Raw genomic sequence first — 25,113 nt, 5'->3', positions numbered from 1 at the left:
CACGCCTATAATCTTTCTCAGGACTCTCATATCTGCGGTCGCTAGTCTTTGGTCAAGTGTTTTACTTCTGACCCAGCTCTCAGATCCATATGTTAAAACTGGTTTGAACACTGTCTTGTATACAGCTAATTTAGTGTTCCGACTAATTTCTCTCTTATTCCAATATGAATTTATTCAGTTGACTTCCCACCATACCAGCTTTGCTGATTCTGTTGTCTATTTCTATATTTAATTTAACATCTTCAGTAAAAATTGTGCCTAAGTAGCTGAAATGTTTTACTTGTTCCACAGGTTCTCCATTCACAACACAGTTGACATTTTCAATGATTCTGCCTATTTTCATTGTCTTTGTCTTTTTATTGCTAACCTTCATACCATATCTATTACAACAGTTATTCAATTTAGTTAGGGAATCTTGCAGATTTGTAGTGGATTTATTTAGAAGTATAACATCATCCACATAAAACAATGAGCTGACATTAACATCTCCAATTCTGATATCATGTTTAATACCACTTTCCTTCATAATGTGATCCATATAGATAATGAATAACAGAGGGGATAATGTATATCCTTGTCTAACACCAGATTTAACATTAAACCATCTTCCTGTACTTCCTTCAATTCTAACTGCTGACTTACAACTCAAATAAAGACTAAGTATTGCTTGATATAATGCTCCATTGACACCATATAACTGTAGCATATTGAATAGCTTCTCTCTTGGCACCTTGTCATATGCCTTTTCCAAATCGACAAAACTTAAATACAGATCTTTGTTATATTCCCATGCTTTCTCGACTATTTGTCGTAAAGTGAAGATCTGATCCTGACAGCCTCTATTTGGCCTGAATCCAGCTTGTTCTTCACCAAGCTTTTCTTCCACAATTCTTCTCAACCGTTTCTCAAGTATACTTGCATAGATCTTGCCAGGAACCATCAGTAGGGAAATACCTCTGTAATATTCACATTCAGTTTTATTTCCCTTTTTATATATGGGTACTATGAGAGCTCTACTCCAATCATCAGGAATTCGTCCCTCTGTCCAGGCTTTCTAAACTATGCAGTGCAGCCACCATAAGACTCGTATACCACCATACTTCAGCATTTCTGGTCGAATATCATCTACTCCTGCTGCCTTTCCACATTTCAAGCCTTTGATGGCTTTTTCTACTTCAAGTATGGATATGTATTCCTGACTGCATGCCTGGTCAGTGTTTTTTACCACTGTGCTGTCATCACTGCTTGTTACATTTAGCAGGTTTTCAAAGTAATTACTCCATACTTCGAGGATATCTTTTTCTCCCGTTTTCATGTCACCTTTATCATCTCTTACTCCTTTTACAGCACTCTTTCTTCCATTTCTAAGCTTCTTAACAACCTCCAGAATATCTAACCATCTTCTTGATATTTATTTTCTATGTTCTTGCCAAAGTCCTCCTAAGACTTTTGTTTAGCTAGTTTTACACAGTGTTTCACTTTCTTACATTTGTCTCTGTATTCTCTAAGAGCAAAAGCTGACTTATTTGACAGGAACTTTTGATATGCTTTCTTCTTTTCCTTCACTGCCTCTTTAACTCCTGTGTCCACCAGGGAGTTCTGATTTTTTTATCCTTGCAGACAACCTCACCACATGCCTCTCTGGCAGAATCAATCAATGTTTTCTTCAGAGTTTGCCACTGAATCTCCAAGGTTTGATTCCTGTTCTCAAACTCTTTCATTTTTTCTTCAATAATCTTTGTGTATTTTAGTCTACAGTTCACATCTGAGAGCTGCTCAACTTTTATTCGCTTTAAAACTTTCTTACATGTTATTCTTTTCAATAGGAAATTCAATTTTATTCTGCTCAAGACTAAATAGTGGTCACTTCCAATTTCATATCTTCTGTACACTCTGGTGTCCTGCACCAGGGAGAAAACATCACTATCAACAATAACATAGTCAATTAGACTTTTCTTATTCCTTGCCTCTTCTCTTCATGTGAATTTGTGCACATTTCTATGTTGGAACATGGTGTTAGTAATAACCAGTCCATGTCCTGAGCAGAAATCCAACAGATATTTGCCTTATTAACTTTGCTCTTTTCTCCAAATTTTCCCAAAATATTTTTGTATGTCTCACAATCATTTCCTACTCTGCTATTTAGATCCTCAACAAGGACCAACTTTTCCTTTTTCATTGTGTCAGTTGCTTTTTCTAAAGCCTCAAAAAATTCCTCCACTTCTACCTTAGTAGAACCTTCTGTGGGACCATAGGCACAAATAAGTCTCATTGTCCAGTTCCCCATTCTCATATTTGCCCGCATTACTCTACTTGAGACTGGCTGCCATTCAAGAAGATTAGCCTCGTATTTTGTGTTGAATTCTATGGCTACTCCTTTTCCTTGATTGTCATTGCCTGAATATAACATTTTGTATCTATTGCTCTCAGAAAAATCTCACCAGTTTTTGTCTTTTTTGTTTCAGTCACCCCTATTATGTCGATCTGGTATTTATCTAATTCTTCAGCTAGCTCCATTTCTTTGCCATTCAGGTTTCTTACGTTGATAGTACCGATCTTTAACTCTGGTGATGTTGAGTTGGGGGTTTGTTTTCAGATTTGTTCCAGTAGCTGACTTTTCGCTGTTCTCCCTGGTTCCCTGGCGAAAACGACGGGGGGCCTTGTTTAACCAGGCGACGCCTCAGCCGGCATGAAATTTTGTCATGTTGTACCATTATTTTGGTTTAACCAATAAGAATACAATTTGGTCGGCTAAATCCCAAATTGCCAGCCCATCCTCGTTTGTTCAGTATCCAAGTAGATACCCAACAGGGTGCACCACGAGAAGGTGAGGATTGGACATTAGGTCAGAAGCCCTGGTCGGTTCTCCGCATTCCTTTAAAGGCTATGTGGAGGTCTCCTCTCAGCTATACAGCTTCTCAGTTATATAAGGCTAACAGTATATACAAAATTTATAAGCAAATAATATTTCATTGTTTCCTTTATATACTAATTAAGATAGACAGTAAAACCCTTTTTTATGCTTTTCAGGGGACTGATGGAAAAAAGTGTAAATAGCAGGAAATGTAAAAAAAAAACATTAAAAAAATGCCAAAAGATAACTTACTGCTAGTATGTGAGTCTACATACTAGATTACAAAATTTAATAACTGAAAATAAATGAATTTACAATTACTTACATTTATCTATTTAAAAAAAACTTTAATTGTTGATTGTTTTTGCTTTTCGTTTTTTTTTTTTTTTTTTTTTTTTTTGACATAGCGCCAGATTGCTTTGCATTCAGTTCAATGCTTGACCTGTTTTTTACTATCGTGTTCAAAGTGGACACGGAGAGTCCAAGATCTTTTGCTAAATGCACACATGTTCTGGCATGCCAATCTACACGTCGCAGAATTGCCATCTTTTCCTCTACCGAAATACATTTTCTGTCTTTTTTCTCCATGTTGCTAACATGAATAATCGACCACCGCAACTTGAAAGCAGCTTTCACACGCTAAATTACATAGCAGAAATTCTGCAATATCAATTCGTACTGTGATTGAAAAACCAGGGTATCGCTCATCACTTCATTACTGCTGCAAGCGTGCAAGTCACTGTAATGGCGGAAACGAAACTACAGCTGAAAGCAATGTCATCTGGGAACAGAAATGCGCAGATTTCCGCAGAAATCGATTCGAAAATCAGTATCGCCACCCGAGAAAAAAAACGCAAATCACAGGAAATAATGTCCACATCAATTTGTCAATGGCGGGAAAACAATATATCATAAGAATAGGCCTTAAGACGGGACCAACGGAAAATGACGTAAATTGCAGGAACATAAAAACGTGGTTTTACTGTATATATATCTATGTATGCATAGCGAATGATAGAGTGAGCAAGATTAGCAAGCATGCAAAATTTTCAAAGTAATTTAAGAATAGTTATAAATTGTATTTGAATCAAACAGTAAATTTACAGCTGTACTAAATACATTGTATCCATAGTTGTTGAAACACTTCATCTTCTATAGTGTATTTGGAATTGCAAGAAATGGAAGGAGGAGAAGAAATCCTTGCTACAGAGAGTTCTTAGGGTCCACAAGAAGAACCAGGTGATTAGGTTCATATAAACATTGAGAACAACAAATGATGGCTTCAAGCTTTTTGTTTGTTTCGGTATTGTCTTTGTTTTGTTAACGACTTCAGTTCTGTTAAAGCAAGCATTTAATTTACTCTGTTCTCAACCCTGATGTGTTTTTATCTGATTAGTTTCAGTTGTCATTTCTCAAAAGTGCTTTCATTAATTCCTTGCTTTGGTTAACTGTAATTTTTGTTGGCTTTGCAGTGTAGTTCAGTTATACTGTCCCATTTTCATCAAATAACACATATAACAATAAATTTTCTGAACCTCTACATTTACACATTTTTAACTGAATTTATTTATTACAAACAATACTTATAATCCCCATTATAAATTTTAAAAATTACTCAGATATGCTTAAGATAATTGTGTGAGATAAATTTTGCACCTTAATTGTAAAGTTTTTAATTTTGCACAGAAATTTCACTTTCTTGCTTACGTTATGAAAACAGTTTCCTTTCTGTGCAAAGAAGTGTTTGTTTAAAATTTTGGCTTTTCTCTAAATTTTAGATTTGTGTTGCTTTATTGGTAAAATAAGTCTTCATTTTAGAACTACATATAAAAGACAATTTATATGTGTGACAATTTAATTCCCAGAGTGCGCCTATAAAAAATCTGTGTTCGGAACTATAAATTAGTGGCTACTGTCGCCTTCAAAGTAGTCCCCTTGTGCATTTATACACTGGTTTAGACGGTGTTCCCATTTTTGGAAACAGACCTGGAACTCTTTTTCCGGAATACTCTTGAGTTCCTTTATCACATTATGCTGGATATCAGCGATGTCAGAAAATCTTTGTTCTTTTAGTACATTCTTTCATTTTGGAAACAGCCAGAAATCACAGGGAGCTAAGTCGGGTGAATAAGCAGATTGACCTAATTCAGTAATCAATTTTTTGGCCAGAAACACTTTCACGATGAGTGCACTATGGCTTGGTGCATTGTCATGATGGATGATCCACTTGTCAGGCCACAATTCAGGTCTTTTTCTCTGAACAGAATCTCATAATCTTTTCAGCACCTCTAAATAGCATTGTTGGTTGACCATTTGTCCCTGTTCAATGAATTCATAGTGGACTATCCCCTTGTGATCAAAGAAACATACCAGCATGGTCTTGAACTGTGAACATGACGTGTGCTTTTTTTCAGACGTGGTGAACTCGGGGGTTTTCCACTGCATGTTCTGGTGTTTTGTTTCAGGATCGTACTGGAAGCACCAGGTTTCATCACCCATCGTTACTCTCGGAACCTTGCTTATTTGCAGAAAGATCAGTCGCATCTTGAAGCCACCGCTGCTTCTGTTCGTCCATCAAGATCCAAGGCACAAATTTCACAGAAATCTTTCGCATACCCAATTCTCCAGTTAAAATTACCCTGACTGTTTCTCGATTCATTTACTATGCATCAGCCATTAATTGCATACTTAATCGTCTGTCAGACTGCACCACATCTCGCACTCTGTTCACATTTGCGTCTGTCATTTTTGTTTTTAGCTTCCCACTTCTGGGGTCGTCATTCACATCTCGCCCACCTTTGAATCTCATAATATGCCACTTTCAACAGCCCTAATGTTTCAGTAGCAGTTTTGCTGATTTTCACACAAAATTTGATGTTAACGCGCTGCTCCAAATTTTCATCACACATTTTTACGCTAAAGTTTACATCCAGATCTCTAATGTTTTTGCAATAGCCAACTAGCAAATAGCTCTATCAGCTTGAGGTTTACGCATGCATTAGTTAAAACAAGTACAGAGACGATTATTCATGTGACTCCAACCAAATCACCACACGGGCAACACTACGTAGCTGTTCTGGGAATTAAATTCTCACACCTCATGTATATAATATATATATATATATGCTTTTCCGGTATTATCACTAACATCTTATTTAAGGGAAAGGCTTTTAAGGTAATGTGGGAAAAAAACACGTGACATGTAGGTTAAGATTATGTTAAATAAAGCCATCATCCTCAGTTCTAGTGGCATAAGAGCTTATCACATTCTCTTAATATATTTGGGAACATTCCCATAATGCATAGCATTATACATGTTCACAAGGAGATGTGCTTTGCATTATGGGATACTAAGGCAAGTGATGTGAAGTCATTAGCTTCTTTATACGAGATGCCCCAGTCCTGAAAAGAGTTCAGGTGCAAACTTGTTTGCTTACACTTGGATAAAGAATTAAACCAAGTGTATAATTTCTTGGTATCTTTAATTTATAGTATAACCAAGTGAAAAAACTTTCAAGACACTGATGTATGGAAGTAAGGATGTTATAGTTCCATTCTTAAGGCTTTGATCAAGCCATATATGGATCATTGTCACCTGGTTTTCATAAGGATAAAGCGATGTGTTGGAAAGGGCCCAGAGATGATTACCTAAGGTGGTTGCTGGTCTCTGAAATATTGAGTGTGAAAACAGATTGAAAGAATGCAATTTGCAGAATTTGGTAGATATGAGGAGAGGATATGATTGAGACACATACACACACTGTGTGTGTGTGTGTGTGTGTGTGTGTGTGTGTGTGTGTGTGTGTGTGTGTGTGTGTGTGTGTGTGTGTGTGTGTGTGTGTGTAAAAGCTGGCAAGGGGTTATTACCATATCAGTATTGATAGGGTTTTTCATGGAATGGGGATGGATAAGAGATTGTCCCTGGAAGCTGTATAAAGGAGGTGATTATAATGTGTTATCTGGGAATGTGCAGGTGAGTTTAGTGACAGTGAATGCATTTAACCTGGCATTAGTAAGGTGGGGTGTCACAGATCCCCAAAGATATAGAAAGAAATAACTGTGACACCGCCACCTTACTAATGCTGGGTTAAAGCATAGTGCAAACTGTGTGGTAGTGGGACTTTCCATGATGAGTCTTTGGACTCCATGGAGTTCTGATAAGTTATTATCAGAACCCCATGGTGTCCAATTCCATTTAAGCATCATTAAATTTGTTTGCTATTTTCTTGCAATGTTTGCCAAAATTCTGTATAATCACTATCAATGCATGGAAGATACTGCTTTGTCCAGTAGCTTTATTAGTATCCCAGGTATCTCTAATTTTTCCTTCATTTTATTTTATTGTTCAATAATAAAATAAAATGAAGTTTTAAGCTTTGGTTACATGGAATTTTTTTTAATTGATGCTACAGTTAGTTTTAAAATACATTTTTAGTAGCATGTCATTTAACCATGGTTGGTTCTCCGCATTCCTTTAAAGGCTATGTGAAAGTCTTGTCTCAGTTATACAGCTTTGACCCTTAAGCACCTCTTATACAGAAGCATGATTTTTTTATTCAAATGGTGCTGAGACATTTCCCTTTAACAGAAAGTTGGTGTTATTGGATGAAGTTTTTCATTTTCATAGTTGCTTGATGTGGGGGGGTCGTTTTTTTTTTTAGGGGGGGTAGGTGGAGAATTTTCTCACTCTTGATGTTGTCATCACTGCAAGAGAAACAGTAAAAAACGTGTTTTTTTTATGTTTTTGCCTATTTTGGTTTGGTTATCTGATTCACAATAAATGAACATGCCTCAGTATTAGAATCAATTCCTAAATGAACCTTGAATGCTCTGTCATGATTAAGGTTATGTTAATAATGACTTGGGTTGGTGTTCCTCTTCAACAGTTCCCTTCAGATTCTGCATCATGGGTTCTTTCGTAATCTTTATATATACAGGTTCTGATGCAACATCATTAATGTCGAGGAATGTCTTCTTTGAATTGATCTTCAGAATGAGACATCTCCAAACTATGCTACTGCTTCATTTCGTTTCTGTCGTTTGGTTGGTACCCTTCAAAATCATGCATAATTTTGGGCATAAATTTCTGTATGCTGCTGATGATAATTTCTGACTTACATTCTCCCACACTTTATCAGTGTTATTTATAGCACTCTGAAGTTATAACTCTTCCAGGATTCTTTGAATGTCAGCTTTTCTTATTATTACAAAACATTGTTTGAATAGGAGCTGATGTATTACTGATGTGAAGAATTCTCCTATTATTGACAAATAGGAGGGCCTTCTTCGTCACATTCTTAGTCTAAAGATATCCTAATGTTAGCATATAATAATTCACAAGCATTCTTAAAAATTTTTGCAAGTTGATTACTTACATCTTTCTTAAAATTCACTGGCACATAAGGAATGACTTCAGTTTTGTCTCCCAGGCATTTGATCCCAATATGAATTGCAGATCTTTTGATGCCTTATGTTCCAGCAGCTTCAGTTTATCCTTCATATTGTAAATTAATCACGTTTTCCAGAAGAGACTAGTTTGTTGAAATTGAACACTTGGGAAGGTGGATGTGAAAATTTTCTTTGAAATTTTCTGCTAATTTGCTAACTTTCCACTTTACATGTTGATGCTGCTTTCCCCATAATTTGTCTCATAGTTGGTTTTTGATTCCAGTTCTGTTAGCCACTTGCTTTATTTTTTTTTTCTGATCAGATATTAAAATATGATTTGCACATTCTTATAAATCATTTCTGTCATCACATTTACGAGGTGCTATCAAAAAGAAACCAGACTAGGCTAATAAGATCTTTAGAACTTATCCAATTTAAATTTGGATACGAGGTGTCCAAGTAAGGTATAAATCTCACAAGTAAGGAGGATGTAGGATGACCACCACCATGCTGTTGGCTGCCAAAAACTCTCGTATTTTTAAAGCTCTATGGGAGCGAGCATTGTCATGGTGGAGGAGCCTGTTGCGGCTTCACCACAGTTCTGTTCTTTTGCAATGAACATCTTCTCTCAACTGCCTTAAAATGTTGTAGTAGAATTCTGCATTGACTGTCTCACTGGATGGGACAAATTCTTGGAACACTATCCCCTTAATGTCAGAAAAGATAATCAACATGATCTTTGTCACACTTCTGACTTGTCTTGTCTTGAGGAATGTGGACTTCCCCAAGACTTCTTCCACTGTGAAGATTACGAGGTGTTCAAGTGAGGTATGAATTTGCTGTTTTGGCTCTAAGTCATAGCCATAAACCCAAGTCTTGTCCCCTTGTGATCACCCTTAAGATGTAGGTTGGGTCATCAATGACCTTTTGATGAAGATCTTGACAGACGTTCACACAGTGCTCCTTCTAGTCAGAAGTCAAGAGACGGAATGAATTTTGCAGTGACGTGATGCATGTTCAAATCTCTCATGACAATCACTTGATCTGCTCCATATGAAATCCCAACTCTGTCAGCAACTTCCTTGGTGGTGATGCATCGATCTGCATGGATGATCTGTCGAAAATTTTCGACATTTTTGTGGGTTGTGCTGGTGGGCGGTCATCCTGGCTTCTTGGCATCCTCCAAGGTGGTTCTGTCCTTAAAATGTGAGTACCATTCTGCTCATTTTTTTTCATATGCCTTACAAAGTAATTCAAGCGTCTCTGTAACAGATTTCTTCAGTTTTAAGAACATCACATTTGTCCTTTGTTCTAATTTCGCATTCATAGCAAAATCTGAGAACAGCACAAACACATGATAGGAATAACACATAATACATGAGTTCTGGTGCACACAGCTCAATGGCACATGGCAGGCTGACTCAATAATGTCTACGCCTCTGACACCTGGGAGTGAGAGTGTAACTTGATCTGTCGCAGATCGAGTTACATTTTTGCCAGACTTGCAAATGATGTTTTTTTTTATTTCATATTGATTATGATGCACATTTCTTTTTACTGTGAGTCACCTTTTTTACTTTGGTTCTACCTGTACAATAAGACAAACAAAATCCTGAAGATTTTAGCTCTGATTAATTGGAAACAAAAACAGATCTCTCTCTATATTAGTACATAAAAAGTGATTCAGAATTGGTATTCACAAAAAATACATTTTTTGAACATTTCTGTTTAATATTTATAGAGTGACATCTTATGGTTTCAATACTTGGCTCTACTTCTTAGTAGGTTAACATTATGAAATTCATATATTGAAATCATGTGCTTTGAAAAATCACGGTAATGGAGAAGCATTGTGATCTTATTTTTAAGCTCACTGCATTCATATGTAGTATTGCATACTCATTTAAATATGAAATTTCTTTTTCCAATTTTTGAATGAACCGAATCCAATATTGTTTTTGCCCTTACTTGGTCTTCTAAGATATACGAGAATGGTCTGAAAAAACCACTCTCGTATAATGAAAAAGCGAATTTATAATTTCAAAATTATTTTTATTTTTCAACATAATCTCCCATAAGACTAATACATTTACTCCAGTGATGCACCAGCGCCATTATCCCATCCCTGTAGTGATTCTCAGTAAGATCTGCAAAATACCCCTCTACAGCTGCAATCACCTCTTGATTCGAAGAAAAACGTTGACCAGCAAGGAAGAGTTTTAGTTTTGGGAAGAGATAGAAGTCAGAGGGATTCAAATCTGGAGAATAGCATGGATGTTCCAACAACTCCTAAAGCAAAAACTTTAGTAAAATCCCCAATTTTCTTTTTTCAATTTTTTTTAATCGAAATATGAACAGGTTACCTTAATATTGAAGATAGCACCAATAAACAAACTTGTGAAAAATATAAGTTTTATATATGTTTTACTGCAAATTAATAAGTGGCATGAAATTTACACATCTGTTCACATTGGAGCAAAAATAATACTTTTGAACAGATGATAAAATGATGAAAATGACATAATATTTTGAATGTAAAATACACTCATATAAATAATAATTGCTCATGAAGCTCATTTGTAGATAACCTTAAGCAAATAAAAAGGGATATTTTTTTTTAGAAACTGCAGCAAGAGATTGATGCTGTGGAATTCCAAAAGGAAAACTTAATTAAAGAATTAGACTCAATAAGAAAGGAACAGGAAGACCTTCTGATGTTACTTTCTGAACAGGATACAAAAATGTCATCATATAGAGAAAGGTTAAGGCAGCTGGGAGAAAAGGTGATGGTTCTGATTCAGTTATTTATCATTTAAAAATGTTTTTAATTTAATTAAATATGTATTTTGAAACCATGTGTTTTTTTTTTCTTTTAATAAATCTTAAGCAGTGGAATGTTATATAAATTACAAATGATCAAAAATATCCAGGAGAGCATTTTTTCAGGGTAACTACTAACAGCATCAGCGGCAATGATACGGAATAATTGACATTTCCTGACACCACCTCCCAGCAAAGTAGCTTTCCTTAGTCAAGAATGCGCTGATCTAAGGTGCATGTGTATTTTTGTGTATCACATTTGAAATAGATGTTAAAGGAGCAACATGTGTGCACCCAGTTCTTCTGAAAACTTTAGTTAGTAAGTAGGACCTACAGCCCTGAAACATACTGAATGTTATTAGAGTAGAAGATTGCCATTGTTATCTCTTCCAAAGAAAACAAGGTGCTTCTGGTCAAATGTTAAGACCAAACACATCACTGACTTGAATGTGGAGGATCTGAAATGAGGAATTTCTTCATAAGACTAAACTATGAATCAGATTATCTGTTAAATCATTGTCCAGTACATTCGAAATTCTCATTTAATTGAAAATGGTGTCATAAATTATCCTCAGGCATCTAATTTCTGACACTTCAGTATTCCATGTAACCTTTGAGTGTCCAAGAATTCTTAATTATTCATTGCCTTCTCATGGTTTCCCCACCTATCCTCACTCGTTAGATTTTGTCCCCCTGAACTAGAAATGATTTCGGAACATCATATATAGCTAGGTACAACATGACAGTTGATCGCAGACTTTGATCACAAAAGAAATTAAGAAATTATGAAAGAATTAAACCAAGAACCAGTAATAGAAAAAATTAAAAAATATAAACATAAATGGATGGAAGACATTCAAAGAAGGAAAACAGAAAGATTACCAAAACAAGCCTTAAAATACAAGCCATTAGGAAAAAGAAAACCAGGACATCCTCTTAAACGATTCAACGATGAATTCTAAGGCCGGAACAGGCCATGCCAGGCCTAAATCCTTGATATGCATGATGATGATGATGACAACATGACAGTTGTAGGCCATTTACAAACAAGCCTATCACAGATATACTGAAACATTGGAAGGATATTTAGAATTTCTACACACATTCAGGAGGTAGTACTTTGAAGGCAACAACCCAGTAACTTTTATGTGCTTTTTTTCCTACAAAAATTCTGTCCCTATTATTTTTAATTACTCCTCATATGTGCATAAGATTTTCTTTACTTTTTTTAATTTCTCTCTTCCAGTGTCTTTGTTTTGATGTTTCTGTTTTTCAGTCATAAAAGTGTTAAAGGCTGCAGGAGAATATATAAAACTGACATATTTTATGTAGAAACATTATCATTGCTTATTTTTTTATTTGCACTTAATTTGGATCCATCTAAAAAAAAAAAAAAAAAGTTTAGTTTGCAATCTATATGGTCACTTTGTATTTCATGGTTATTATAGTTCCATACTACAAGACATTATGCAATCTTACAAGGTATGATTGCATAATGCTAATTCTTTCATTTTATTCTGTTTTATTGTTATTACTTTTCTATTTACTTGTTAATTGATTTATGCAGCCTACTCTAAAACAAAAGGGAAAATATTCTTTGGTTCTTTGCTAACCAATTGATATTCTTTTAAAGTGTCTGGAATCTTCAAATTCATTTCCATGAAAATTCACTATTTCATTATATTCAGAATGAAGAAAGAGAAAATCTTCAAGTTGATATTATGGTATACTAGGGGGATGCCCCCCCCCCCCCCGATGCCTATGGCAGCCTACTACAGGCTATGGTGTTCATATCCCAATATGGCATTAGATGATTTCAAATGTCTTGATGGCTGAACTTATTGGGAATTTGAAACAGTTACATATTTGGTTTTTAGAGCAGGTTTTTAGATTAGCTATGTCTCATGCAATGTTTTGGAATTGTAATTTTCCACCCTTCATTATAATAATAAAAATCACCTTGCATGTTATGCCTTAAGCGTCTCATGGCAATGCTTCGTTCTGTTCACGAGGGGGAAAAATAGTTGTCTAAACAGCAATAAGGAGTTTTCATCATCAGTCAGAAAATCCACAAAGAACATACAGCCTCAATCTGATTTAGTGGTAGCATAGATTTTCTATCTTGTAATGTTTCAAGCTATTTGTCAGAGCTATCCATAGTGTAGAATTTATGGAGACAAAACACTTGTTGGAGTAATTACTTTACTTACAATTAAATAAAAGTTTATTTTTATTTAGAGATTTTTTTCTATAATATGTATATTATTATACAGTATAAAATTTATTTTATTTGAATTTATATTTTTGTATATTTATTCTTATTTTATTTTTATTTATTTTTTTTCACCAGAAGGCAGGCTAGGGTAAATGATTAACAAAGCATTTAGATTTATCTTACTTTTTGTGTAGTGTCACGTAGCTTATGTCCTATGCATGTGTATGTTTTCCTGATGATGATGACCTCGATACAGAGATCAGAATGTCAAGTGTTATTTTCTTAATTGTAAGTAAAGTAATTACTCTAACATGTGTATTTTTGTCTCCATCAATTCTTCACTGTGAATGCTGACCACTGTGTAACCCTTAAAAGAATGTCAGAGCTATTTCCACTACACCATACATAAAACAATGTAATTGATATATTTATGATTTCATCTTTAAAAGAGTAAAATTGATAAAATTCAGGATATAGCAAATGAATAACAGTTTAAAAAAGCTATGGATAAAAAAATATTTCTTTTATGCACAAAGATTATAAACCTATTGTACATTGATACTTTTGGTAAGATAGTCAGATAATCCAGAAACCCTGCTGTGGAGATCAAACATGGAATCTTTATAAGTCACTTCACTTCTCCAGTGGGTGGTGTGTAGTTAAATTCATTTATCGCCTAATGACATTCACAAACATATCTGTTTTCAGATATGTTTGTTAGTGTGTGATTTGAATTACTTAGGGGACACACATCTGCAAATATATATACAATTATTGGTGTGGAAGAGATCAAGAGAGTTTGGAAAGTAGTTAGAATTGTCTGGTATTCTGATAGGCATGTGTACGATTTGTGTGAGTTGGTAGTAGCAGATGCCTCAACGGCCCTTCCTCCTGGATTGGTGTGGTTAGAGGAAAGGGGATATTGTGAACATTAAAATCTCCCAGGAAAGGGACTTCATCATTGGAAAGTTGGAGTGGAGGAAATCAAAAAGTTCAGAATGATTGGTGGAGCAGTAGCAGAGACAGTACATGAATTTCAAGAGATTTTTAACCAAAGAGGATCCTTTGTGTAAAAATATCTGTGGATTATACTGCCATATTTGTGCATTTCTTATCAAATATCAATTACTCCAGCTGCTTTTCCACATTTCAGATTTCTCATAGGTTTTTTCTATCTCCATTATGATATTTATTCATGATTGTCTCCTTACTGACTTCCACTGTTCTGTACCTACTTATCTCTCTTTAGTTTTTCAGAGTAATTACTCCAAATATTTAGAATATCTGGAGTATTAGTTTGAAAAATTATTAAGATAGAGAAACAGGCACAGAACAGTGGTAAGTCAGCAGTAACTAAACAAGTCATAGCAATATGGAGAAGATTATTGAAGGTAAATATCATGAAGGTAATGAAATATTCCATGATATTTACCTTTTTTCAGGAGCCTTCAGAAAATTTTACTACCATCATGATATTTATCTTCAATATTCTTCTTTGTCTTCTCATGACTTTTGTTTAGCTACTGTTCACTAAGCTGTTAACTTATTTCTTAAATGTTTTTGGTGTATTTTCTAAAGAAGATGCTGACTTACTTGCCAAGAACTTTAATGATTTTTTCTTTTAATTTTTTGAGTCCAATATAAAGTTCTGATTTTTCTATCCTTAAATTTCACTACATTTCCTCAACTGAATCAGTATTTTCTTCAGATTTTTTTGGTTGAGTTTTTAAGGTTTGGTTCTTATTTTCAGATTTTTTTTTTTCATGTTTTCTTTGATATTTCTCTCATTTCTCTGATATGAGTCTACAGTTTGAATCTGAGATCTGTACAACTTTTTTTTCTTTAAAACTCCAGTGAGATACTCATTTTTATTTTACTGAAAACTGAATGATGATCAATTCCTGTGTGAAATATTTTTGTATTCTTATATCCTGAACCTGTCTGGAAATAAAATGCCATCATTAGCATAATTAATGACTTTGTTTTTTCCTTGTATGTGTTTTTCACTTGCATTTATATCCATCTTTATTGTGAACCGCAAGGATTTTAGAACAATAAGCCTCAATTTCCCCATACATCCAAAATACTTATGAGAATTCTAACACAGAGAATTGCATCTAAGGTGGAAGAATTTCTTGGAGAAGATCAGTTTGGTTTCAGGAAGGGTAGGGGAACAAGAGATGCGATTGGACTGTTAAAAATAATAAGTGAAAGAAGTCTGGAAGTGAATAAAGAAGTTAATATCTGTTATATAGATTTTGAAAAAGCTTTTGACTTTGTAAAATGGGATAAGATGGTGGAGGTAATGGAAAAGATTGGTATAAATCGGAAAGACAGAAGGCTAATTATTTCACTATACATGAGACATATATGGTACAACAGAACCAGGTATCATTGAATGAGGAGTAAGACAAGGTTGTTCTCTGTCACCAATTTTGTTTAACATGTATTCCGAAGTAATGCTAAAAGAAGCACTGGAGAATTCAGAAGAAGGAATAAAGATTGGAGGTAGACAGATATTTGCAATACGATATGCAGATGACAAGGCATTATTATCAAATACTGAAACAGGACTACAACATCTGTTGAACAGATTACTGGAGTCCTGTATCAATTATGGAATGAAAATTAACATAAGAAAAACAAAGGTAATGAAAATAGCAAGGAAAGAGGCAAATATGGATATCAAAATAAATGGGGAAAAATTGTATCAAGTAAAGACATTTAAATATCTCGAAGTGTGATTAGCAGTGATGGAAGATGTAAAAATGACATAAAAGCAAGAATAGCGATTGGAAGAGATGCCTTTAATAGAAAGTGGAATTTATTCAGAAGTAAAATGGACAGAAACCTAAAGAAACGACTAATAAAATGTTATGTGTGGAGTGTTGCCCTCTATACAGCTGAAACTTGTACATTGAAGAAAGAAGAAATTAAGATTTTGGAAAGCTTTGAGATGTGAGAAGGATGGAAAAAATCAAATGGACAGATAAAATAATTAATGAAGAGGTCTTAAAAAGAGTAGAAGAAGAAGTCTGTTAAAGAAGATAAAAAGAAGAAAGGGAAACTGTATTGGACATATTCTGAGAGAAAATGGAATCACCACAGATGCCATCAAAGGAAAAAGACATGGAATAGTAAGGAAAGCAATGCTAGATGACATGCTGAATGGAGGCAGGTACACAACCTTGAAAGAGAAGGCTCAGAACAGAAGAGAGTGGAAGGAAAGTTTTTGCTACTAAGAGAAGAACCTGCTCATTTACAGAAGAATTGAAGAAAAAGGAAGATTGTGGAACATGGCTCTGGTGATGAATAGTCCATATCCTCATTAGAAATCAAATGAAATATATTTTGTTAAATTATCAAACTTCTAAGTATTTGAGGTTATTTTGTATTTAACAAATTCAGATTAAAATATGAACTAGTTAAAAGAATGTGTGATTCTAAAAATAGAAAGCTATGTTTTTAACTGAACATGTGTGTGTAATATTTTATTTTTTTTTTTTGCAAGGTTGAAGATGATGAAGAATTGGAAGATGAAGAAGAGGATAAAAAAGAAATATTTTCAGAAACATTACCAGAATGTGAATGAGTTCAATTAGTTGAATTTAAACAGGATTAAATTATACTACTGTAATTTTATTTCGTTGGAACTGCCATCACAAAATTAATAGCAAATCATCTATCTTAAATATAGGTACAGCCAATATTTTTCTATAATAAAATCATTGTCTGTAGATGACATTTTGTATAGGTTTTGTGTGTTGTTCACTTAAGTAATGGTTTGAATCATATTTGCTGTTTGTTGTGGGGGTCATGGCAAAATTTGTTTCAATGATCGCAGCATACATGGAAACAGAAATTTGAGAGAACAGAAAAACATGGTATGTTTTTGCAGCACTGAAAAGAAATTTTACAAGTTAAAAACGAAGTATATAATCAATTATCTTGCTGTATAGATCAAAAGTATAGTTGTCCATTTTAAGTTCTGTAATAACAGAACTATTCTTCTCGTAATATATTTTACAGAATAATTTGATAAACTTAATGTGATAATTTTTATCATTTGTCTACGAACATTTTGCTTTTTAATATTTTCCATGTCATCTATATTTTTTTTCTGTTTTGATGAAATTTAAAAAGAAAAAAAAAACGTGGTAAACTTCCTGGTTGTTATACAGTTTGTTGATATTTTATAAAATGTTAGGATTTCGATTTCAGAATAACTAACTGTTCTTAGCCAAAATAAAATTTATAGGTGTATAATTGATTTTTTTAGACAGACACACAGTTGCATATTGTTTCAGATCTGTTTGTTGTACATTACTCGCATCAATTTTCCTTGACTTATTTTTCAGACTAGCTGTGTATTGCAGACAGGGAATTCAAATGTTGTGTTTGTTGTCTGGAGATAATTTCATGCATTCGTGTATATTGAACTAATGATTAAAATATCTTGAACACAGTGACACAACACTTATTTTTTTAAATTTTAGTAATGTATAAAATATTTAGGACACTATAAATACTAGTTATATATTAAGTTATAAAGATTGCAAAGCCTAATTTTTTTTTTTTCCAGTAAAGCTGAGATATTTTTTTCAACACCTTCTTTATCATTTTCTTTATCAACTATCAGTTTTTCTTTGTATTCTCTTCATGTAGTGTAAAAAAAAAATATATATATATATTTGAAAATTATGTCTCTGTCTCTCTCTCTCTCTTGCAGTGTGCTTCTGGTATAACTTATGGTGATGAAAAATATGAAAATCTATGGTTTCTATCATATGATTGAATTAAATCCTATTATGTATGATATATAACCTGCATTTTTTATTTATTGCATGTCAGGAACTCCTATTTAGTGGGCATAGAGCTTTTTTTCCCAAATGCATATTAATGAATCCTTTTTTTTTTTTTTCATTCAAAATGCATAACTAAAAACCTTTCACCTCTGAACTTCTGTTTTTTATCCCCATTTTTTTCAGGACCTTTTGGTATTCTAATTTCTGCTACTAGAAGTATGTACAGTTATTTTTTCCATTCATATTTTTCTTGCTGTTTATGAATATTAGATATTTATGTCACCAGACTTTTCTGTTGCTCAGAATTGATGAATTTGATTTGTTATAGTATAAACTATATGCCTCTGATTATCTGTGAATGAACTGTTATATCTGATTCATTCTTAGTGTTATTAAGACTTTTTTTGCTTAAATTAATCAACTTTAAGAATTTTAGTACACACACACACACACACACAAACATCTTTAAAGCTAGACATTTAAACTAAGTGTGGATTTTCAACATTCATTTAAATATATGTATGCAAGTGTCTCTGTGGCTGAGTAATTGAACCACCTGTTACTTTCTTAGGAAGGAAATTGGTTGAAGTCCTTTCTAAAGCAAATTAATTTTCTGTTTTCTTTTTTCATACAAGTTTAAGTTTGTTGGCCTTAGATAGAATAGCAAAGTTTTATTCTGGTGACATAAAATCTGTAAACATGTGCATTTTGTGGATGTAATTTATGACTGCAGTTGACTTGGTTATAACAAACTACTGGGCATAATATTCGAGGGAAAAAAAAAATATAAATATGGAATAATTATAAATAAAATGCACCAGAAAAAATCTAGTATGAAATTTCAAATTAGCTTTGTGTGCGACTTAGAGTAATATTTAAAACAATTTTAATTAAAGGTTCTAAATTTTGTGCAGAAATTAATGGAGGAGGAGCAATGCATACATATATAGATATATAATTTTCATAAGATGACTGTATACAGACCTGTGGAGAAGAATGGGTCATGTAATAATACTCCACAGTAATTTAACTCCTCATGGTTGCTGTGAACAGTATCTCTCTCTACCTGACAGACTGAGTTTGAATTCCCTTTGTCATTGATATATATGAATATCTTTAAGTGGTAGCTGAATTTCATAGCCTGCTGTGAGACCACTATCCTGTTTATTGGATGCCTAAAATGATTTGAAAAAAGTTCCATGTTTTATCTCTAAGAGCATACACACAAGACTTACACATAATTCTCAGTATATCTTTGCTTTTCATAATTTCATTTCTTCCCCTTCACCTGTATGAGTTTCTTTCCCCCCCCCTCTCCCTCAAAAAAAAATGTATACTCTTTCTGTGTCAGTCGATTTTGAATGAATTAGCCTCTTATATTAATAATGAATAATAATATAGTTTGATACTTGGAGTTTCAGCAATGAGTAGTTTTAAAAGAAAGGTAGAATTCTAGTACTTATATATATCATCAAACATTTGACAGCCAGCCACAGTGTGTTATATATGTAAATATATATAAAATGTATAACAGGGTTGTAATCTAGTGCCATACATGATGGAAGAAGGGTTATCTTTACATTGAAAAATCATTTACAGCAGAACAGTAATTCACGGATTATCATTGCTAATTTGGTGGATTTCATTCCTATATTGAATTTTTTTTGTTTAAATATTGGTATATAATTGTAAAAAAAATAAATAAATAACCTTAACACTTCCTTGCACACTATAGAAAATTCTCTGCAATCTACTTGTTGAACATTTGTTCAGTTGACTTGTTTGACTTCAGTTTAATACAGTCTTCTGGTAGCAGAAATGTTTTTATACATTTATTTTCAATACAGATCTCTCTCTGTGTATATCAAGTGTTTTGTTTCCTCTGTATGGATTTGGTGTAATGTTTATATGAAATGCAGGTTCAGTATTTAGTAGTTGGGTTTTCATTTTCACACAGTTCTGTATATATTGAATAGAGAGAAACAAAATAGGTACTGTTTCCATGTGGCATGCAATACTAGGTTTACAAAATAGAAAATTAAAATGTGTGTTCTACATCAAATAGACAGTGTAGGAATTTATTTCAATATTTTAACATTTTTTACAACAATATAGTTTGGTTTTCTCTAGGATGTAATCTATTTGACTTCTTTTGATGGAGGTTTATATTAGATGTCTTTTCAAAAAATAGCTTGAATAGCATAATGTTTTTATTATTTAATATGTTGAGAACCACTTCTTAGCCAGTATATATATGCTGATTTGGTGAATAGAATGTAAGTGCTACACGCCTTGATTAACCACATGACTGTTTGTATTATAAAACAGAATGCTGACTGTAAAGTATCTCATTATTCCAAGGACAAAATATATGTACAGTTTCAGTCTAATGAATATTCTAACAACATATTTTATCTAATTTATGAAAATGAATGTATCAGTTTAATTTTTTTTAATTGAATATTATGCTAAAAAAATAAATTTGAATCCTTCTTACCCTATTATAGCATTAATTAGGCTTTTTTGAAAATTATTTGGCTGTGAGTTCAGTATGTTAAAGGAAATGATAAGAAAACAGAAGGCAATTTTAAATTAACCTAGTCACATTTTGAATTTTGCATTTCATTTAAAGCATTATATTCTTCAAATAATATCTAGAAATGAAAAACTATTCTTTAATCATCGCTTCTTATCATATGCATGGTTGGATAGTAATGGATGAACTACAATCCCATGCACCTAAAAATATTTTTTTGCACTGGTTACACTGTCCGATTTATCAGGTTCTGCCTTGAAAAACAAAGTGTCTGTTACATGTTTCAGAATAAACCTTGTGCCTCTTTTTTTTTTTTTTTCATAGCAATATCCATTAGAAAATAACAGAAGTTTCTTCTATTGTTGACATAATACTTTTCCAAGAAGTTGATCTATTTAAGTGTTGCATTTATTTTTTATTTCCTCAAATTGGATATTTCAATAAGTCATTTTGAAGTATAATCCTGAAATAATTAGTTTACTGAAGTTTACATCTGATTAACTATATATTTAATATGCTCAAAATATTGTTTACCCATATGAAATATTAATCTCTTTGGCAAGTATTCATCACAAATATGGTGTATATCATTTTTCATGGTATTTATCAATACAGCAAAACCTGTTAAGAAACATTTATCTCTGTGTGTCTCTCTCTCTATGAGATATCTTTATCTCTGAAATGGATCTGTGATAAATGTTGATAATGAAATTCGAACACTATCAAAAGCCAATCATGAAGTTGGCAAGACAACATCAACAGACTTTTGCTATTCCAGAATTCACCTGTGGAGGGGGGGGGGGTATTATTAAACTCTGTTTACAAATGGTCACAAAATGCAAACAGTAATTTGTGTTTTATGCCTTCCTCTTAAGAATGTCATGACAACAAAAGACTGTATATTCTCCAAAGTTGACAGTATTAATTCATACCCTTCATCTGAGTTTTCACACTTGGAAGTTTGTTATTATATGAAGAAGGAAGCTAATTCTCATGTAATTCTTCAACCAACCATTATCCCCTTATTTTACTTGAGTATTTTCATTCATGTCTTAGCTTCCTGTTTACTATCTCCCTAACACAGGTTAATATTTTCTTGTCCCCTCCTCCTCCTGAGATCAAGTTTTTGATATTGTAGCTCATAATCAGTTCATGCTTAGGAAACCTGAGCTCACAGCTAGGTCCTTCCCTTAGATTATCCCTATCTAATATCCTTAAGGTTAAATCTAAGGTTGCGTCATTATACATTCTTGATACCTTGACTTTATTATAGAGGCTGGTTTGCAGAAAGCCTAAGAGCATTTATTGGTTTTTCCAAATTCAAAAGTTGAATGATATCTTGATGAAAAGGAAAAAAAAACAAAACAAGCAGCTCATTTTAAGAATGTTTCAAACATGTTTTTGTTTAGGACAGGCTTACATTTCAAATTGCTGCAAGACTCATTCCACTGAACTTAAAACATTCACTAATTCTTGACATTTTAAATGGTGAATTTTAGAAAAGGGCTGACTTGTAAAAAAAAAAAAAAAAAAAAAAAATGTGTTAACTATAAATTTTAATAGGGTCAAAAAAGTTGAGTTCACAAATTTAAATAAAAATGCAATTTTTTGTGACTTATGAAATTCCTTTCCATTGCAGTCAAATTACTACTTGTTAAATGATCTTACCTAATGACCAAAAAAATGTGAGTTGTATTATATATATACGGATATATCTCGTATATATCTTATGATAATAGTGAACTGACTGAATGTGCAACAACTGAAATTGCAATAGTAATTTTATTTGCTAAATTAGAACACTGATAACAAAAGTTCAAATGCAGTTAAGTGTCAAAATGCTCTCTCTCTCTCTCTCTCTATATATATATATATATATAATTACATTTCAAGTTTGGCTTCCTTTATTAAATTTTCCTTTATTTTAAATTTATTTAAAATAAATTATGTATTAATTTTTTTTTTAAATAAAAATTTTGTTTCCATTTGACAATGAAACAAATGACTCAGATTTTTTTTAACAGAAAAAACAGTAGTATTAATTTTTTCTGTGTTCAGAGTTATACCAGTTTCCAGTCAAATAAGCAAGGAATGCGACTCCACAATAACTAATTTTCTAAACCATTCTGTACACGTAAACCATGCAAGCTCAGAAGGATTTTAGTCATTTTGCTTGTGGGGGGAGGTGATTGGCATGATGAAATCACTTTGTAAGAAGCTAGTTACTATGTAATAGTTTAAAGAAAAAAATGAATGATTTCAGCTTGTATGTCCAAACAAGAAGCTAATTTATACTTAGTGTTTGGGTTAGCTTAAATATGCTATATAACATTTGAAAATGATCATGTTGTTCACATTCAGTAGTATCATTAAAAACTTTCATACTGCTAAGATAATTTTTATAATGCATTTATAATTAAACATTTAAGAAAAAATGTATTAGATTTTATGTGAAAATATTTTTTTAATGATTTAATCCTGTTTCTTTTGCTGATAACAGAAATTTAAGATCTCTCGACTTCTGCTATAATATAATGTACACATAAATTTTATGAAACAATGAGTTATCTGAGTGATGAAATTGCCTTTTTCTGTTTTCATTAAGAATTGTTGGGAGTCCTGATTAATCCATGACCATTTTGCCACTAATCTATATGAATAATGGGTATTTTATGTTACTATTCTTGTTCCTTTGGTGTAACTGGCCAAGGATATGCATTCACAGACTGAATTTGCATTTAAGTCAGAGTATGGTCTAGTTATGCATATACTAAATAGCCATTTTTGTATGGTTAATATTGAATGGAACAAATTTATTCATGAGTTATAGGAATGCTGTGAACTGAATAGCTGCAAAATGTTTGTATCAAGTATATTGACAGTTACAGGAAGGGCTATTTTTTTTTCTTTAGCGTCTTTAATTTTTTGCTCTTTTGTACAGGGAATCACAAGGTTACTTGTTTTATGTAAATAAGAGAACATTGTATTAATGATTCTACACATAATGAAGTTTTTTAAATAAAAATTTTGTATATCCCAAGTTTAAATCTGTCTTTTTGAATAATTTTTTGTCTATATATTCATGATCTTATGTCCCTGTTTAAATGTGATTTCTTTCTTCCCTTTTTATTTTTTATTCACTAAGTTGAAGTGCTAATTTGTTGTAATGAACTTGCATGTGATGAAGATATAGGAAAACTTTTGAAAAACAGCTGTCAAAAATGTGTACAAATGACATAAGTAGAAATTCTGTATGCATTGAAAGCCAACCATAGTTGACATGTAGTAAGAATATCCACTTTACAGACAGCTGGGTATAAATCAAATCTCAATGTAGCATTGATGTTTTTTATATCTTTAGGTGGTACGATCTTTATTATCTAGTATAACATCCAGCTTGCTTATTGGAGACATGTTAATAACCATTATTTGGTCTTATAAAGGTAGAAGCATTTTTTCTATTTGCACATTCTGATTTTTCTTCCTGTGGATTTCATGTAAAGGTAGCAGCGCTTTCCTTCATGAAATTCAATAAGGTTTTTCTTTTATCTGTAAAACAGGAAAATTGTCCAGGAGAGCACACACTGATAGACATAACATGGGCCTCATCCTGCAAAACAAGCAAAATGGCTTATGACTACACTTGTGTATGCATACACAGTTGATAGTGAAGAGGTTATGGGAATTACAAATTACAACTAGCTATCTTATTCTGATTTGATTTCAGGAATTTGCATGATATATAGTGAGCCTATCAGTAAGTGTGAAAAATAAAGTCTATAGGGTTCCCAGCTTATCTGATACTTAGCCTACCCAATGTTCTAATTATGCCTATAAGTTTCCATCCTTTCTTAGGTGGACAAGTTTTATAAAGAGGTTCTGTGTGGTAAAATACAATTACAGGTACATACACAGAAAGAATTGATAGCCTCTAGGAATTAGAATGCCTGTGCAAATCTTTTTCCAAAATACTGAGAATTGCAGGCTGCCATCAGGTTGACAAAGGATTAACAGATCCAAAATTCATTAGACTTCAGAAAAAGAAAAAAACAACCAAATAGCCCATTTTTGAATTAGCTAATTCTTCATCAACTTGATGGCAGCCTGCAATTCTTAGTATTTCAGACTCAGTACATCATGCCCATCCTTTGTTCTTCAGATGAACTTCTATAAAAAGAATTGTTGAAATACATTAGGTCAACTTTCTTGTTAACATTTCAGGCGAAGTCTTCATCAATAAAGCATTCAGCAGCTATAGAATTCCTGCCTCTGCTGCTCAAGAGGAAATCACTCCTATTCCACTCCCCTTAGGCAAAAAAAAAATTGCTGATTGTATTGCAAACATTTTTTAACCTCTCAACAGGTTTGTGGCCTTTTATCCTGTCAAAAATCTCTGCCTTTCTCTCTTCAAGGACAAGCTTCCTGCACTTGGTTTTCTGTTTGACTAGATTCTTTGCTCATCTTATTATGGACAGGCTGCTTTTATCCATTGCAA

General features: G+C 33.0%; 1 protein-coding gene across 2 annotated transcripts in view; it reads left to right on the top strand.

The window, feature by feature from the left end:
- Nucleotides 1-23,665, top strand: part of LOC150095882 (general vesicular transport factor p115-like) — a 245,709-nt gene extending 222,044 nt beyond the window's left edge. Inside the window, exons 20-22 of one of the 2 annotated variants that reach the window (XM_090409600.1) lie at nt 4,013-4,093; nt 10,864-11,025; nt 16,789-23,665. In XM_090409600.1, coding sequence (XP_090265726.1) covers nt 4,013-4,093; nt 10,864-11,025; nt 16,789-16,869 — 324 coding nt within the window. In that variant the 3' untranslated portion in view covers nt 16,870-23,665. The remainder of the gene's footprint in view (nt 1-4,012; nt 4,094-10,863; nt 11,026-16,788) is intronic. The other variant, XM_090409601.1, reaches the window with a different exon arrangement.
- The last annotated feature ends 1,448 nt before the right edge of the window (nt 23,666-25,113 follow it).

The sequence above is a fragment of the Typopeltis vanoorti genome, chromosome 19, assembly GCF_054136105.1.
Source record: "Typopeltis vanoorti isolate ZY-2024b chromosome 19, IOZ_Tvanoo_1.0, whole genome shotgun sequence".
Taxonomy (NCBI): domain Eukaryota; kingdom Metazoa; phylum Arthropoda; class Arachnida; order Uropygi; family Thelyphonidae; genus Typopeltis; species Typopeltis vanoorti.
This window is presented reverse-complemented; position numbering and strand designations above follow the sequence as displayed.